The sequence below is a fragment of the Episyrphus balteatus genome, chromosome 1, assembly GCF_945859705.1.
Source record: "Episyrphus balteatus chromosome 1, idEpiBalt1.1, whole genome shotgun sequence".
Classification (NCBI taxonomy): Eukaryota; Metazoa; Arthropoda; class Insecta; order Diptera; family Syrphidae; genus Episyrphus; species Episyrphus balteatus.
In genome coordinates this window covers 157033616-157052587 of record NC_079134.1, presented here as the reverse complement: position 1 = coordinate 157052587, position 18972 = coordinate 157033616, and the positions used below count along the sequence as shown (strand labels likewise).

General features: G+C 29.1%; 1 protein-coding gene across 1 annotated transcript; it reads right to left on the bottom strand.

Annotated features, from left to right (window-relative positions):
* Positions 1-3128: 3128 nt before the first annotated feature.
* On the bottom strand, positions 3129-17678 carry LOC129918009 (platelet glycoprotein 4-like). The gene is made up of 6 exons (XM_055998300.1): positions 17577-17678; positions 5158-5242; positions 4506-5095; positions 4038-4446; positions 3509-3759; positions 3129-3436 (listed from the first exon to the last, which is right to left on the bottom strand). Exons 2-6 carry the CDS (start codon positions 5192-5194, stop codon positions 3206-3208), a joined length of 1518 nt encoding a protein of 505 aa, XP_055854275.1. The 5' UTR covers positions 5195-5242; positions 17577-17678; the 3' UTR covers positions 3129-3205.
* Between the last annotated feature and the right edge of the window lie 1294 nt (positions 17679-18972).

Below are 18972 nucleotides of genomic sequence, written 5' to 3'. Positions count from 1 at the left end.
ATAACGTTTTCGAGGTATTTCAAATTTCTCGAAAACGGCTCTAACGATTTCGTTTGAATTTGGCGTGCGCAGTACTCTTATTGATTCTAACAAAACTGCGTTTTTAGTTTTTCTCAAAAAATGCCGAGAGCGGAAATATGGCGTTGCCGTTTTTCAAAAATTGACATGTTTTTTAAGTTCATATATTTCATCAAAGCATAAGTCAATTTTTTCAAAATTTACAGATATCATAGGTATTGAAGTGTAAAATTTAAAAAAAATTAAAAAAAAAAGTTTTTCAAAAAATATTTTAAAAATAGAATTTTTTTAAGTTTCGATTTTTTTTTTGTTTTTATTTTTTTTTTTTTTTTCTCCACAAAATCTTAAATTTCCAATAGATATTTAAGATAAAGACACTTTGAACTACAAGAGCAAGTACGTGCGACCCAGTCGTGCATTTTATTTTTGGTGCGGACACTAAAATATACTTTTCTATAGGTTTTTGATGTGCTGAACTCGAATCTGAAGTCAGAAATATCCTATCTTCTAACTTAAGATTCGAGTTCAGCACATCAAAAACCTATAGAAAAGTATATCTTAGTCTAGGCACCAAAAAATTTGTAGACTTGTGTTATTTATGATCGTTTTAATATATAGTTTTTAAATGGTATTCACAATATTGGTATAATCAACCCTATCGAGGTATCCGTTCGAAGAAAATTTTTTTCCGATTTGTTCGAAATCGGAGAATTTTATATCGAGGTATCTGTTCCGACTGATATATCAGAGAATCTTCCGATGAAAAATGGAGCCCATCAACGCATTGCGATGAAGTGTGTTCAGCAAAGACTTTTTGACATAAATAGTTGCGGAATATTTTAAGACGAGTAGAATCTTCACAAATCAAAAGGATTTTCACTTATCGAATTACTTGTGTCAAATAAATGCGATTGTATACTTAATTTTTTTTTGTTCGGAATCCACATACCTTGAAAGAAATCTAAGTTCCGATCGGAGAAGGCTATCGTCTCGGAACTTTCTCCGAACGGTTCGCTCGAATTTGTGTACAAATCAAACAGCCTTATTAATTTTTTAATATAGGTATATTTACTTGTACTAAGACCTAAGAGTTCGATATTTATACTAGTTAGCACTTTGAAAACTTAACAAACTGTCTACAGCCTGCAAGGTAGAGAATTGTTTTAAGCTTATATATTTTGTGAAAAACATGGTCGAGGTAAACAAAAGGTGAAATGGTAGCCGCCGAAAATCTCGATAAGCTTTTTTTTTTATTAATTAATTGAGGTTTAAAGGTGCTTTGGTTACTATGGTTTTTTTTAGTGTTTTTTGATTTGTTATTGAAAATTTTGTGTGATTTTTATTAAATATAATATATAGGATCATATCAATTTAAGTAAAATCTCATATCTCATTTCATATTATGATGTTCAATACTTTGCTATTGTGCTTTAAAGTTGAAAAATCATGTTTTTTTGGGTTAATTTTTACATTAAGTGGAGAGAATTTAAAATTATTCCGCATTATTCCATTGAGAATCTATATTTATTTTAAAGCTTGATATATTAGCTTTTCTTTTGCATTTTAAGTTGCTGCGCATAGCTGCGACACACATACATTTTTTTTTTCATTTTCGAACTAGCCTTCCAGAAAAATAACTACTATGGAAATAATCAAAAACAAAATTATAAGGATTGTAATGTTAATTTTAAGCGTTTTTTGTGTCGATTTTTTGCTTTTGCCATTAATAGGTGTATTAAATAAACTTTATTCTGTTTTTTTTTTTTTTTAAATTATTTTCGAAATTTTAAGACAGCAAATTTTTGATTTTTGCGTGTATAAATTTAAAATTTAATTCCCTGCACCACCAGTCCTAACTTAATGCTTACAGGGGCATTTAATTTTTGTTTTCAGACAAATAAAGCTCTTAACTGACTCTATGTTTAAAATATAAAAGTCCTTTTTGATGGTGGCACTGTTAATGCCTGCCAAAGTTATCGAAAATAGCCAAAAATAAAAATCTGAGATAAAAGTAATTTTCTTATGTTTAAACCAGCGTTACCACTTGCAGAAAAAAAGTCGAAGTAGATTTGAAGAAAAAATGGAAGTAGATTGAGAAAAATCGAAGCAGATTTTAAAATATCCTTTTTTTAATAAAAATCTATGCTAAAAAAAATTATTCTTTTAAATTTAGGTATCTAAGTTAAATAATTTATAATTAGTAAAAACAACTAAAACAAAAAATTTTAATTCATTCAAACTCCATATTTTCGGTATAAATGAACAATTTTTAACCAAATATTTGGCTTTCTGAAAAAAGAAGTAGATTTGGCTTAAATTTTGGTAATTTGAAGTAGATTGGAACAGAGATTTTAAAATGAAGTAGATTTCGATATTTTTGTGATGGTGCGAAGTAGGAAGTAGATTTTAATTTTTTTTTGAAAAAAAGAAGTAGATCTACTTCAATTGAAGTACCACTGGTTTCTCAAAAACTAGAAGGCATAGGAGCATATGGTTTTTAGTGTTTGATAATGAATACATTGAGGCAGTTGGATTTATCAATCAATTTTGTTTTGACATCCACAGTTTAAACAAAAATTGTATTCTATGTGTTTTTGTTAAACTTTTTTCCCCAAATTTTGACTTTGGAATCGATTTATTTCAAAAACTTTTTGTTATAATAACTTGATTTAAAAATAAGAATTCAGTATAAAATGTTCGCTTTTGAAAATGGTGTCATTCATAACTGTAAGTGTTGCCATCTTTTTTAAATATTGTTTTCTTTATTTTAAGTATTTTTTTTTAGAAAATTGCCCCTACCTCATTGATAACTTAATCGTACTCTTTCAGCATTAAATAATGAGTTTTTAAACTTACTAACAGATATATTTTTAAGAACACGCATTCGCGTCTAATTTTCTCGAACGTTTTCCACCATTGTTAAGCTGAAAACAAAATATTTAAAAAAAATCAAGTTACGTGGTTAATGGAGAAAGGGGACGATATTATGACAGTCACCTTCTAAACTAAAAACTACTGTCAATAGTTAGTAGAGTAGATGGTTTGAAAATTTAAAAAAAACTTCGAACTTTAATAAAAACAAAGCCATACAAAATTTTTATATAGTCTTAATATATCACAGTCATATTTTATTCTATCTTAGTATAAAAATACAAAATTTGTTATAGTTATCTTGAATTTTGTTGTGTTAATGTATTTTAGAATTTAATTCCGAACAAAGTGGCTGTTGCAACACCAATAACTCCGGCTGTATTAATAAACTAGTTAAATCCTTATGATAAAAAATTATCTTTACACTTTTATAAAATGCAAATAAACTTAAAATAAATAAAACTATTACACATATTGGCTGAATAACTGGTAGAAATAGGAAAGTTTTAATCAATCCATAAATAATGGAACTCTTGTTGATAACAAACTATAAAAAAAAAAACAAAAAGTTAAAATACATACTAGAATCAGGTACATATATGAAAATAACATTACTTACATATTCCATCCAAAATTGTGGCATTATCATATTGCTGAATCTTTTGATGTTTGGTGAATAATAATTATCTAACGATGGCAGTGGCATATTGGATTGTAGTCTTGCTATTCCTTCCAATTGAACTCCAGATGTTGGCTCAACTGTAACATAAGTCGCATGTTTGTCTTCATCTGGTGCAAGACCTTCTATATAGTTTTCCCATGGACCATGAAAACCCAAAAAGTGAGGATTGGAAACTGCGACTGGAAGTCCTAAAATTTGAAATTTACCACATAAAGTTTTTTGTGTAGGATAAGAAATTGATAAAAAAAAGGAATTGAAATGTAAAATGATTTCTCTTGGGCGCCATTTTTGCAAATTTATTTGAATTTGGTTTTATGAAAAAAAAACTTATTTCTCCGAGTTTGCATTGACTTTTTCATGTAAAGCATAAGTCTAAAAACATTTTTTAATAAATTGAATCCTAATATCATTTCTGTTGGGCGCCATTTTTTTAAATAAACTTTTAATACTTATGAAATTAACTTACCAAAAGCACACTTGGATGCATCGCTCAGTCCATCAGGTAATGGAACATCGTTTGTCTGTTTGAAACAATCCAAACTAGGATCCTCTAATCTTTTGTAAATTCCATCAGCTAGAACGTATTTATATGCCTCCACCCCGTTAACCGGTACTGTTGCATTATAAACCATCGGATAAGTCATACAAAGGTTTTTAGTGTATGCATATACCATATCATTTTTTCCAATATGAGGTGGTAGACCAGTTCCTTCACTTGAACCTTTGAGAGATACTAATGGACAATGTTCTGCAAAATTCTCATCATACACATCGATTCTGGATAATCCATTGAATGTGTTTATTTTGAAGAAATCCTTGAATCCGTGTTTTGATCCGATGTTAACATTGTATGTTTCATCGGATGGATAGAAGGACTTAAATGAATAAGAGATTAAAAATATGAATTCAAGGAAATCACTTCTCAAATACTCACATTATGCAGAATTCCAGCATTTTCTCGAGGAGCAGCAAATGGAATTTTCTTGACAAAGTCAAATATTGGCGAAGAATTGTTCCACAGTAATTCGTATACAGTTCGATTGAGAAATACGTCATCATCCTCAGCGATCATATTAAATGCCAATCTTGCAAGAAACATATCATGAGCCATTGCAGCGAATCCTAACAACATAGGATTAACCACTGTAATAGTTTGATTTAAAATTCCTGTTTCTGAACGTTCCTCATCGAATACAATATCATAAACAGATGTAAAAGTCATTGTTGAATTTTCTTTGTGAAATCTTATATTCTCTTGTCGTAGGATCTTTTTGTAGACTATTGGACCAATTTCTTCAAGTTTTAATTTTGTACTTTCATTCGAAAGGAATTCATAAGGATTTTGTACTGCAAATAAATAAGTTTTGATGCCGATGTCAATACCGGAGGCAGATGGATGTCTCCACATTTCATAAGGTGGCAACCATGGTCGTAGCCTTATGCGTTCATAAAGTGCTATCTCTTGGTAATCAAAGAATATTGAGAGAAATCCAAGTGTAAATGATAAGACTCCTAGGAAAAGGTCTGAAAAAATATAAGTTAGAAGTTTATTATTTTGAAATAATATTTATTCAAGAAATACTCACATCCTATGCCCTTGTATGAAATACTGTGTCTCTTCATAGTTTTATTTTAGTCATCAGAAACTTTCCGCAAAATAAACGAAAGAACCTAAAAATTATAAAAAAAAATATTTTACAGAGCAACATTTTTTTTATGAAAATCTGTATATCAATAAATGTTTTACATTTTACATCAGTAAAACAAATCACAAAAGTTCACTTTAGAAAGTTTTTTTCTAAGCTGCACCAAAAATACCTTCAATAAAAATTCAGTTCAAAACCTAAACATTTCCCTTTTTCGAAAAAAAAACGTCCTTGAATGGCTATCATTCTGGTATCATTTTTGTATAACTGATTTCACTTATGATTATGAAACGATTTGCTTTAAACTTCTTTCTTAAAGGGTTAGGGTAATTCTCTGGAGGAGAAATTGAATTTTTTTTAAGGATCAAAATAAACTGTGGAACAAGTTGTTTTTCTCAAAAACGGCTCTAACGATTCAGAATTTTAAAAATGCGAGTTCTATGGCACATAGGGTTGTACTTTTGAAATAAAAAAAAATATTTTTTGAACCCTTATTAGTTGTATCTGGCATAGAACCGTTTTATTGATTTCTGACTTTCTCGTAAATCATTAAACCGATTTCAACAAAAATGTGTGTACTTTATAGTTACAAGTTAAATAAATTGGGATTTTTTTTTAAAGTTTTTTTTTTTTTTTAACAATCAATTTTTTAAAACGGGTTTGTGGAAAAATAATTTCTAAACATACATGTATGTAATTTTTTTTGAAAAATTTTCGAAATAAATATTTTTTTTTTGAAAACTAGCCAACTTTATTTGAAGATTAAATCCATGAAAAGAAAAGGTGTTCTTGTAATTTTAAATACAACTTTAATTGCTTTCTTAACGATAAAATTAAATCAAAATTGTTCTTATATGAATCCTGTAAAAACGGTAACATTATAAATTTACTTTAACCGGGCAAAATTACGCACTGACTGGTTTTTTGAAGTTATACTTCTTATGGGAGGGTGGGTATGAAAATTTACTTTTTGACAAGAATGTCAAAGGGATTATGACGCGATCACCCTGGGTAGCAGGGCTGTCGTTTCACCTTTATAGTAGGCAGTACTTTAGTATTTAAAAATGCAGTACGCCGCAGTACGGCAAACATAAAACACACAACACGTTGCAAGTTACATAGGTAATGTGGCAAGTTGCATGTGGCAAGTTGTATGTTTCAAGTTGCATGTGGCAAGTTGCATGTGGCAAGTTGTATGTTTCAAGTTGCATGTGGCAAGTTGCATGTGGCAAGTTGTATGTGGCAAGTTGCGTGTGGCAAGTTGCATGTGGCAAGTTGCATGTTGTAATTTCCATGTGGCAAGTTGCCAGGGTTGCAAAAAGCTCACATTTTAGCTCAGCTCCCTAGGTACCATAGCTTAGCTCATTTGAGCTGAGCTGAAAGTGAGCGCCCCAACTTCCAACGCCTATATCTCGGAATTTTGAAGAAAATGAAAAAAAAATTTTTTGATGCCAAAAGGTAGCGGGGACTCTAACCTACATTTGAGTACAACTCTCATGCCTGTAGGCCCACGCGTTCTCAAACCGGGAGAACTTAAAAGTAAAAAAAAAAATAGGCACGATTCTGAAAAAATAGGCATGATGTGGCGGTTTAACATGGAAGGCGATTTTTTAAAAATCTGACAATGTGCAAAGCGTAGGCCCATGACACAAGCTATCGTTTGGCATCACTCCCAAAAATTGCTCTCAAGCGGTTTAGCTTCCAGGAGCGTTCAAAGATTCGGGGATTTTTCGAAAAAAAATTTTACCCCAACTTTCAAACACGATTTTCTCGGAATTTTGAAAAAAATCGAAAAACCGGATTATACCACTATCGGGTAGCTGAGAATATAAGCTTTCATATGGCACCACTCCCCTGTCTCTAGATCAAAGCGTTTCAACGCCTATATCGCGGAATTTTGAAGAAAATGAAAATAAAATTTTTGATGCCAAAAGGTAGCGGGGACTCTAACCTACATTTGGGTACAACTCCCATCCCTGTAGGTCCACGCGTTCTCAAACCGGGAGAACTTAAAAGTAAAAAAAAAAATAGGCACGATTCTGAAAAAATAGGCATGATGTGGCGGTTAAACATGGAAGGCGATTTTTTAAAAATCTGACAATGTGCAAAGCGTAGGCCCATGACACAAGCTATCATTTGGCATCACTCCCAAAAATTGCTCTTAAGCGGTTTAGCTTCCAGGAGCGTTCAAAGATTCGGGGATTTTTCGAAAAAAAATTTTACCCGAACTTTCAAACACGATTTTCTAGGAATTTTGAAAAAAATCGAAAAACCGGATTATACCACTATCGGGTAGCTGAGAATATAAGCTTTCATATGGCACCACTCCCCTGTCTCTAGATCAAAGCGTTTCAACGCCTATATCTCGGAATTTTGAAGAAAATGAAAAAAAAATTTTTGATGCGAAAAGGTAGCGGGGACTCTAACCTACATTTGAGTACAACTCTCATGCCTGTAGGTCCACGCGTTCTCAAACCGGGAGAACTTAAAAGTAAAAAAAAAATAGGCACGATTCTGAAAAAATAGGCATGATGTGGCGGTTTAACATGGAAGGCGATTTTTTAAAAATCTGACAATGTGCAAAGCGTAGGCCCATGACACAAGCTATCATTTGGCATCACTCCCAAAAATTGCTCTCAAGCGGTTTAGCTTCCAGGAGCGTTCAAAGATTGGGGGATTTTTCAAAAAAAAAAAATTTGCCCCAACTTTCAAACGCGATTTTCTCGGAATTTTGAAAAAAGTCAAAAACCGGATTGTACCGGTTTTTTTTTTTATGATAAAAAATTAAACATTTTACTAAAAAAATAGAAATATATTAACTATTAAAAAAACCAAGAGAAAAGATCATGAAAAATTATCTGTTTTATTTATAAAAATATCCATGTGTTAAAATAATTCCATTAATAACTAGAACCAAACATCTTAAGCTATGGTGTTTTATAAAACTTTAAAATATCTTCATATTTCATTATACTTTCCAAATAAAAATCAATGTATCCTCTCACCCATCACAGCTCAGCTCAGCTCACTTTACCTTAGCTCACCCAACAGCTCAGCTCACCCAACAGCTCAGCTCAACTTTCAGCTCAGCTCACTTTCAGCTCAGCTCAAATGAGCTGAGCTATGGTACATAGCTCAAAATTTGAGCTGAGCTGTGAGCTGAGCTCAGCTAACTTTTGAGCTTTGCAGCAACCCTGCAAGTTCCATTTTGCTACTACCAGTGCTGAACCACACACAATTCTCATAAAATGACCATATCGCACATTTTATGCGCAATTCATTTACTTTCGTTAACCATATACCGTACGTTTTGAACCGCACAACATGAGTAAATTTCACAGAATAAATTGAAAACTACATGGACGCAAGGAGGATGAAAGAATTAATTTATTGTTCACTTGATCAAAATATAAAAAACGAAGTGTGGATTAATTAATTTAATAATAGAAATTAAAAATATCAAATGAAATTCATTTACATTTACTGAATGAGAAGTATAACTTCAGTCGCGTGTACATGTACACACACTCTTTTTTGTTTTAAATATTAGGTAGCTAAACTAACAAAGATGCATTTTTAGCATTTTTGATTTCTATGCAAATACCTACATATTTTTTTTTCTTGAAAAGCACGACTTTTTTTCAAAAAATTTGGAAAAAAAAATTAAGGAATTGACACGTGAATCGTATGACCAAGAGTAAATGAAAGTCATCTGGGAAAAAGCAAAAATTAACAATATAATTTGCCGAGATTGACAAAAAATAATTCCATAACTTAAAAAAAAAAAAAAATTAAATACAATTGTATTTTTTTGAAATCTTGCTAATTTTTTTCCTTAAATGAAAAGAAAATTTTTAACGGAGAGGTTTTTGAATTAATAAAATGCCTAACTTTAAATTTTTGATTACGGAAAAGATTTGCACTCAAATGACAAAAAAAAGTTTACAAAGTTCTATCTGCGTACTTTTAATTTTATATCTAATCAATAAGCTTTCACTTGAAACTTTGTTTCACATAATATTCAGAGAGATTTTTTTTTATTTCAACCCATCTCAATTCCTCAATATCAATCAATTAAGGTCAAAAGAATAAAAATTATACATAGAACCCTCTTGATCTAAATCAAACCATCGCATCGTATTGTTGAGAAGCATAAACCTTTATCGTTCTTTGAAGTCAAATTTAAAGGTTTGCAAATATTGTTTTATTAGATTTTTAAGTTAAAATCTTATACATTTTGAGTAAACTCATTAATTTATAAATAAAAAAGCAAATTTTCGTAAATAATCGAGATAAAAAAAACGTCAGTTCCGAAAGCTTCATATATTTGAAAAGTTCCGAGCTAAGACCTTCATTTAATGAACTTTCGAAGATCAGTTTATATGCAAATTACAATACCCTCAACTTAATTATTGTGATTGTGGCAAACCTTTAAAAAATTAAAACTGTCACGATATTGAATTTTTTATACAGGGTGTCCCACAGTCACCGCCCCAAACGAAAACCATGGATTCCTGAGGTCATTGTTTGTCGAAAAACTTGAGTGGTAATTTTCTCGTTTTCGTCCCGTTTTCGAGTAATGACGTTTTTTATGATTTTTGCTTTCCTTTCCTTGAACTGGCCTTATCTTTGCCAAACTACGTCTGATTCGAAAGATTTTTTTTACAACCAATGAAGAATTTATTACAGTTTTAGTTTGTCCCAAAAACCATTTCTCCCCAATTTTGCATCAAACCAAATTTTCTTCGTTTTTTAAGTTCTTTTTTACCCTTTCATATCATTTAATAAAAAAGATTACTGAAAGTAATTAAAACAAATAAACAAACTGAGTGAATTAAAAAAAATAATTTTTAAATAAAAAAATTAATTCAAATGAATTAATAACTTTTCTGAGTTATTGAAGAAGAAGAACAACAACAAGAAGATAAAGCTCAGAAAATGTTTTAATTCATTTAAATTAATTTTTTTATTTAAAAGTTATTTTTTTTTAATTCACTCAGTTTGTTTATTTTTTTTAATTACTTTCAGTAATCTTTTTTTTATAAAAAAACTCATTTTTTTTAAAAGAAAATAAACTGTTCTTTAATAATAAGTTAAAAAAATTAATACTTATTTACGTGTTTTTTTTTTTTTTTTTTACTAAAATGATATGAAAGTGTAAAAAAGAACTTAAAAAAACGAAGAAAATTAGGTTTGAAAAAAATTAGGCAGAAAAAAAGTTTTGGGACAAACTTAAACTGTAAATAATTGTTTGATTGGTTGTAAAAAAATCTTTCGTTTCAGGTGTAGTTTGGCAAAGATAAAGCAAGTCAAAAGAAAAGAGAGCAAAAATCATAAAAACCGTCATAGCTCGAAAACGGGACGAAAACGAGAAAATTGTCACATGAGTTTTTCGACTTACAATAACCTCAGGAATCCATGGTTTTTATTTGCGGCGGTGACTCTGGGACACCCTGTATAATTTACAATTATTATATTCTTTATGTTTGTATTTAATTTTTAAGGTAAAGTTCATAGTTTTGGGCCCAAAAAAATTAAAATATTATGTACATTACCTACGTGTTTTTTAAGGGGAAAACATGTGAAAGCAAATACCTTTTTATTTTTATCACAATATTTTTTTTTTTGTATGCAAAATAGTTTTTAGTTGTTTTTTTTTATGTTTATGTCAAATATTAAAAAAATATTATTTTTTCCTTCCTTGAATTTATTGTTCCTCATTGTATTCACAAATATTGAATTGACAATCTATTTACAATGTTTTTAATTCGTTATCAGTCAAGTAAAACAATTTTAATTTGTATTCACCTCAATAATATTTTTCGGTGGGTGATTATTTTGTAGGTAGGTACTATATTTTTTTGGCACAAAAAAAAGTAAAAACACAAAACTGAACAATCAATCCGTATAATAATATTCTTTTTACTGTTTTAGTCTACTAGAACTTACAATAATCACAAAAGTTAAATTACAACTGAGAAAGTCAATACTTTGTGAGAGAATAACTTCGATAAAACAAAGTGTTATTGTTTATTATTTGTGAGAAGAGACCTTGAAGAGTTTATAATAATAACTGTCCGATGGATTTTATGTTAATGTTAAATAAATACTGTAAGCCTAATGATTTAAATTCTTAGTTAACGATCGATCAAAAGGGCGCGGTATTAATTTTTTATAAGTTTATAATAAATAATTAGAATCTCAAAACATATACAAGTTTATATTACATTTATATTGTTAAATTGTGTGTACTTTTTTTTTTTTGTTTAAATGGGTTCTTAATTACTCTTATCTTCTCATAACATGAATTTTCAAGTCACTTAAGTGATTTTTTTTTAGTTTTTTACACTCGAAATCATTTGATTATGAAATTTAAAATAAATTACATATAAATTTATTTTTAAAACTAAGGAATATTTTTCCAAAATCTTGGTCATAATTTACCTAAGTTTAACGAATTGTCCCCTTAAAGTCAAATACACATAAATAAGAAAGAACAAACAAAAAATAATATTTTCTTATTCTATCATTTGTTAAACTAATAAAAAACAATGAGACTAATTAAATGACCCAGAGTGTATAAATCTTGAAAAATCAATCACCGAAACTGTCTTTACATTTTTAAGTATGAGTAATTATTGGATATGAATGGCCCATAACGTATAATGTACATGAACATTTGTATACTTTTATAGGGAGCTACGTGAATATGCAAATTCTTATTTCAGTTTTTTCACTACCATAATTAAGAGCAAATAAATCAATTTAAATTTCGTTGTAAAATTGTCAATGGAGATTTAATCAAACAAAAAACAACAAACTTCTTTAGAAATAACAGTTGATTCATTATTTTAATTTTTATTATTGATTCATCATAAAAACAAAAGCTTAACAAAGCAAGGGTAAACAAATAATTAAAAAGGAAATTAACCGAATTTATTTAAGTATTACTTTTAAAGGTTCTTTTTTGTATTTTTACTTGTGATATAGTTACTATACAACTAAAAATATATCAAGTTATGCATTCGTACAAAAAAAAAGTTGAGATAACATTTTCCATGACATTACGATGATAGAGAATGCCAAAAAGTGGGGCCCCAAAAGTCCTTCTGTCTGTATACGAAGCTGGAGCCTAAACGAGTGGTCTGATTAACATCAAACTTGGTACTATGTAGAGTTTTTTGGCGACTCACCAGAGCGGTTTTTCGGGTTTTTGGTTTTTCGATTTCAACGAAACTTTTTGTTAAAAAGCATTTTTTATAATTTTAATATGAGCCAAAAATAAAATAATTGAAAAAAATAATTTTTGGATTTTTTAAAAAATTTTGAAATTTTTTTTTGAAAAATCAAATTTTCGAAAACGGGACATTGAATTTTTTTGAAATTTTGGTTTTAGATGTTGATTAGTGATGTCAACAAAATGGCATACCAATTTTATTTTAAAACTTTTTTTCCAAAAAATCATTTATAAAAAATTAGTTTAAAAAAAAAACGGCTCTAAAGATTTTGATTTTTTTCTTAAATACATCTTAACAAAACAAATGCAATTGCATATATTTGGAGGGTTATTTTATTTCAGATGTTGTATTTTGTTTTATTTTTTTTTGTTTTATATATACCTACAATAATTACATTTATTAAATTTATTAAGTCTTAAAAATTCTAGGAACTTGAACTCTAAGAGCAAGTTCGCGCGACCCAGTCGTGCATTTTATTTTCTGCCGTGTTAGTGTTTTATATTAGATATTTGGAGGAAAAGGGGAATTTTCTGAATTTACTCTATCTATTACAACAGACGCATATTAATGAAGATTGATATTGCTTACTCACTAAATCAATCATACCCGTAAAACACAACAAAAATGCAATTAAATTTTGAGTCAGACAAATTTTTTAACAATTTGGGGTTTGATGGACGTGTTCAGACCAATGCCCTCCCTGATAGATGATCGAAAAACCCCCACAGTTAAATTTTATTGTTTGTGTGGTACCTACTCTTGGTGATTTTTTTAAATTTATTTAAAACATTGAATAAGGTCAATGTATGTTACAAAGAACTATACAGGATATGTATCTCTAAAAACTTAAATGTTAATGTTAAAAATTTTCAAGAATTTTCAAGACAAAATAATATGCCATGCAAAAGAAATAATAAATGCACATATAGCTCAGGGCAATTAGTCAAAATATGGGCATGAAATCGCATTTTTCGCGGGACAAAATTTTTTTCATGGAATGTGTTCGGGTGGTTGTCCTTATCATAAAAGTCAATTTGTTGGGAAAATTGGAGGTTGGGAACAGCCGCCATCTTGGAAAAGAGATTGGTAGCGTTTTTATTGAATAGCTCCATTGTTATTCATTTTAACAGAAAATGACAAAGGTAGGACTTATTAACAATAAAATTATCTAAACAATGATATACAAAACAATTCCGTGAGTTGATTAAATAAAATTTTATAGTTGGTCAAAGTGCGGGTTTGTTTCGCAAGGTTGGGACAAAATGACATTTTTTCATATATCTGACGAACTTTTGATTTGTTTGGATAATTCTTCAAGAATGAATTATATTACTTATAATTACCTATAAAATGAGCCCACAATCGTTATTGTAACCATCGTATTGTAGAAGTAATCTAACTCCGAAACTCTCCATGTACTAGTCAAAAGTGAGAAAAAAGCTAGTTTTTTGCTAGTAGGCCGAGAAAATTTTAGGAGTAGAGGTATAACCAAAATATAAGTACGCAGTTTTGCTGCCATACTCGTGTTAATGTCGATTTCAAAGGTCTGACAACTCTAATTTTGGGCTTTATACGGTTTTTGGGGGGTTAAATAACGTAAGTTTTCCAGTTAACGTGAATGGGCTAAATTTAACTATTTGAAATTATAAATATACAAGCTGATGCTCTATTATTTTTCCTAAATCTGGACACCTTAATCTCGGCTATGGGGTTAATAGAACTCACGATGTAAGGTTTTTTAACTAACCATATCAGGCTTTTCAATTCAAATAAACAAACAAAAATCGAAACAAAAAAGCCTCTAAAACATAATCGTATAAACGGCTTATATCTTGAGTTCTATTGGTCACATCCTCAAGATTGGGGTGTCTAGATTTAGGAAAAATAATAGGGAATCAGCTTGTATATTTATAATTTCAAATAGTATAAATTTAGCCCATTCACGTTAACTAGAGACCTTACGTTATTTAACCCCCCAAAAACCGTATAAAGCCCAAAATTAGAGTTGTCAGACCTTTGAAATCGACATTAACACGAGTATGGCAGCAAAACTGCGTACTTATATTTTGGTTATACCTCTACTCCTAAAATTTTCTCGGCCTACTAGCAAAAAACTAGCTTTTTTCTCACTTTTGACTAGTACATGGAGAGTTTCGGAGTTAGATTACTTCTACAATACGATGGTTACAATAACGATTGTGGGCTCATTTTATAGGTAATTATAAGTAATATAATTCATTCTTGAAGAATTATCCAAACAAATCAAAAGTTCGTCAGATATATGAAAAAATGTCATTTTGTCCCAACCTTGCGAAACAAACCCGCACTTTGACCAACTATAAAATTTTATTTAATCAACTCACGGAATTGTTTTGTATATCATTGTTTGGATAATTTTATTGTTAATAAGTCCTACCTTTGTCATTTTCTGTTAAAATGAATAACAATGGAGCTATTCAATAAAAACGCTACCAATCTCTTTTCCAAGATGGCGGCTGTTCCCAACCTCCAATTTTCCCAACAAATTGACTTTTATGATAAGGACAACCACCCGAACACATTCCATGAAAAAAATTTTGTCCCGCGAAAAATGCGATTTAAATTACTAATTTCCCTGGGCTAATACAAAAAACAAAGTTTCAAAAGATTTCATGAACCCGATTTTAAAAATTCAAAATTTTGTTTTTCGAAAATTTTAATAATCATTTTCGTTGAATCGGTTGACTTGAATCGTATGTCAGAAATTAAATAAAAAAAAAAAAAACGGTTCAATGACAGATACCGTTTAGGTATAATGATTCAAAATATATTTCAAAAAATCGTTAAAGTCGTTTTTTAAAAAAGTAAGTTTTTTATAACGGGTACCTACCATTAATTTTGGTCCAAAAAATAAAATTTCAATTTCTCCTGTAGAGAATCAGCCAAAACTCATAAGTACCAAATTAAAAAAAAAAATAGATTCAGTAGTCTAGGCTTTAGTTTAAGACAGGAACAGACTGACGACGGACAGACACACACATTGTAATATATCATGTCTGATTGTTATACTTGTAGGTACATCGAACACGATAGGTAAAATCGTAAAAATTATTTTAATAATGACGAAAACGGATTGGGGTCAATAATATATCTATGAGTGCCAAAATTCGGTTCCCAAGATTTTGTACCTATAGAATTTGTTACTCAAAATTCTGTAAGAAAAATCAAAATTCTGTATTTTCAAATTTAGGAAATCGAAAACTCATTTTTCCAAAATGCTGTAAATTCAAATTCTGTATTTCAAAATTCTGGGTTTAAAAAAATCTCTATTTTGGCCAGAGAATTTAGACATAAAAGAGGCCTGACTAATCGGAGGAAATTATATACAGCATTTTTATTGGTTGAAATTGTTGGCAGCAGCTATATCTTTACTGGAGTTGGACATTTAAATTCCAGAAACCAAATTTTTACGACTCCTCCAAGTGACTAAAAGTCCTTTAATGTATATAGTTACTTTATTCAGTGAGGTACGTGGTACATATTTTCATAATAACCCTCTTCCCTTGATGCTACAGCGCCAGCGATAAAATTGGACATGAACTTTTCATTTTCATATTTTGGGTGAAAGGGCGTTTTTTTTTAGGGTGAGAGAACTTTGTACGAGTACCAAATCACCCTTTTAAAATAATGGTAGATTTGAAAAAAAAAAAAAAAAAATTAGTTAAAATATTTCGATGGTCATTGGCATCAAGAAAAAAAAACCATTATATACAGTATTGCCAACCCGTTCAATCAAAATTATGCCTCACTTGAAAAAAAAGTATGCCTTTTCAAATAAATTATGCCTCAATTTAGATTTCTTAGCGTATGTTTAAAAAATTATACACAAAAAGTGCAAGTACACAAAACGAAATGTTTAATTAATTAATTTATACGTATAAATGTACATCAAGGCAACTTATTTGTCACGAAACGGCCGGCAGCTTATTTTCTTTGAAAGCAATCTTTCAAGACATTACTTTGCATAATTGGAAGCAACTAGCGACCAATTTTTTTCATCAATAAGAAATAATCGCCTATTTGAAAGCGTTTTAGACCTTTTTATAACAAAAAAATTGCTATTTGTAGATTATTTTTTAGTAAAATGGTTAAGTGTGGACAGAATTCTTCGAAAAATTAAACACTGCCATTTTTTCAATGTTTAAGCAAATTCTGTAAATAAAATTTCAAACAACCTTTATTTAAAAAATGTAGAATATATTGATTTTTAGTCTTTTCTTTATCAAAATATTAAAAAAATTATAAGAAACTTTTAAAATATAAATCAGTGGAATGAAAAAAAATTATGCCTTTTTGGCAAAAAATAAGCCTCAATGCCTTAGCTAACAAATTTATGCCTAAAAGGCATAATTATGCCTCAGTTGGCATCGCTGATTATATACCTAATATTTGAGAAATATCTAAAAAAAATTTAGATATAAATATGTACATAATTCAAAATTTTTAAAATTTTGAAATAATATAGAAATAAAATAATGTAACAGAAAAACGACCTGTTCCCAAAAAAATTTTGCACACTCTTCATAAAAAAAAAATTCTTAAGCTATTTACAAATTTTTCTACTACAAAATGATGATATGTAGAGTTATTGGAAACCGAATTTTGGCACAAATGACCCCAACCCCTAGAAAACGTTTTAGTGAAATACATATCTTAAGACATTATTCCACTGATCGTCTCATTACAAAGTGTTTTTTTTTTTTTATCATCAATTGTATAGTTAATTAATGAGCCGATAAGAAGTTATAATAAAATCTACAACTAACTACATTTCACTTACTTGAGAATTGTAGGTCAAAAGCTAATATGGTTGCTCTGGACTTAGGCAAATTATTTATTATTTATTATCAAATTTTTATACAAAAAATTAAAAAAAAAAAATAACAAAAGAAACTTTAATAAAATACATAAATTAGTTTAGCACACATAATAACAGTCAATTCAGAGGCCATAAATCCGGAATATATAATTCACAGAAACTTATTTCACCAAAATGATAAATTTAACCGACTTCATGTGAAATAGATATATACGAGTAAAGTTTATCTATTTTATGGGATTATTTTTAAAATACGCACTTACTTGAAATTTTGTATTCTTATCAAACGTGTGAAACAGAATTTGCTACATGCAATGGCACTGCTATTAAAAATGTATTCTATTCAATTTATTCATTGATTCAATGGGAGTATGTATTGTACATAAACAAAAAAGAATGAACAAAGAATAATTATGAATTTAAATGACTTATAATATTTGTTTATTCAATTGCAGGTAATTGAAAACAATACCACTTTGGTTTATAATAATAGAAAACTTCGGTAGAACTGCACTTAAAAAATAACAACTGAATTTAGTTCACGCAAAATTCTCTTAAATTTATTTTAAAAAACTCTGAGAGCTTCGCGATGCTATTTTTATATTCCTTATAGCTTCAATCCGTATACACTTCTGATTCTGATACTTTCTTTGCCGAAATAAAAATTTTATTATTTTCCAAATTCTTATCCACGGCGATATCTATTAATTGATTCATTGTATTATTTTTGTTAATGTTCGAGGGTAGACTCTTATACAATAATATTGGTTTTATGCATTCGACTGATTATAAACTTGTTTGTATGTATTTTTGCTCTTTTGATAAAAAAAGTAAATCTGAGTAACCTTCGAAATGAAGAAGGTTTTAGTTTGTGGTTTACCGGACGCTTAACGTTAAAAGCACGTGCACTCTAATAATGGAGAGTAACCAAACAACGGTTATATAATAATGGTTAGTTAATAATAATATTGTTATGTTAATTGATGGGAAATATTGAACTCTTCTTGGTATCTACATTTTTATATTTGCTTAAATATTTAAGACGAGTCTTAAATTATGAATGATCATAAACTTTGTACAAAACTTAATAGCTATAAAGTAGTTTCTTTTTTTAAACTTGATTGTAACGGTTTTTTTTTTTAAAAGGTTCATTGTGAAAAAAAATTTGCTTCTACAAAAATTAACCCTATAGGTATAGAACAATCCATTTTTTTTTCTCAAAAATAAGTAATGCGCCATTTAAAATAGAAAAATTATTTCACAATTTTGTGTAAAATGCATTAAAACGTATTTAAATCAACAATAAATTGTTTTAAATCAGTTCAACCAATTTTTGTGTTTTTTTTTATTTTAAACTTATCTTAAAGAACTCAAAGATAATAGTTTTAAATATAAAGAATAAATGTCGAACTATCTTCTATGTCCAGTTAATTATAAATACAAAAAATATGTGTGTAATTCACACGTGGTAGAAGTGAAACCTTAAAAAATCATTTTTCTTCCAAAACAAAAATCGAAAAACTCTACCTTTTTTATTCCATCACCTTTTAAATCCATTTTTTATATGACGACAACCTAAATTAAATTTTATATTATCTGAAAGGTTATTGTTTCAGCTCAAAATATTTATATCTAGCATGTCTATACAACTTCTACAAG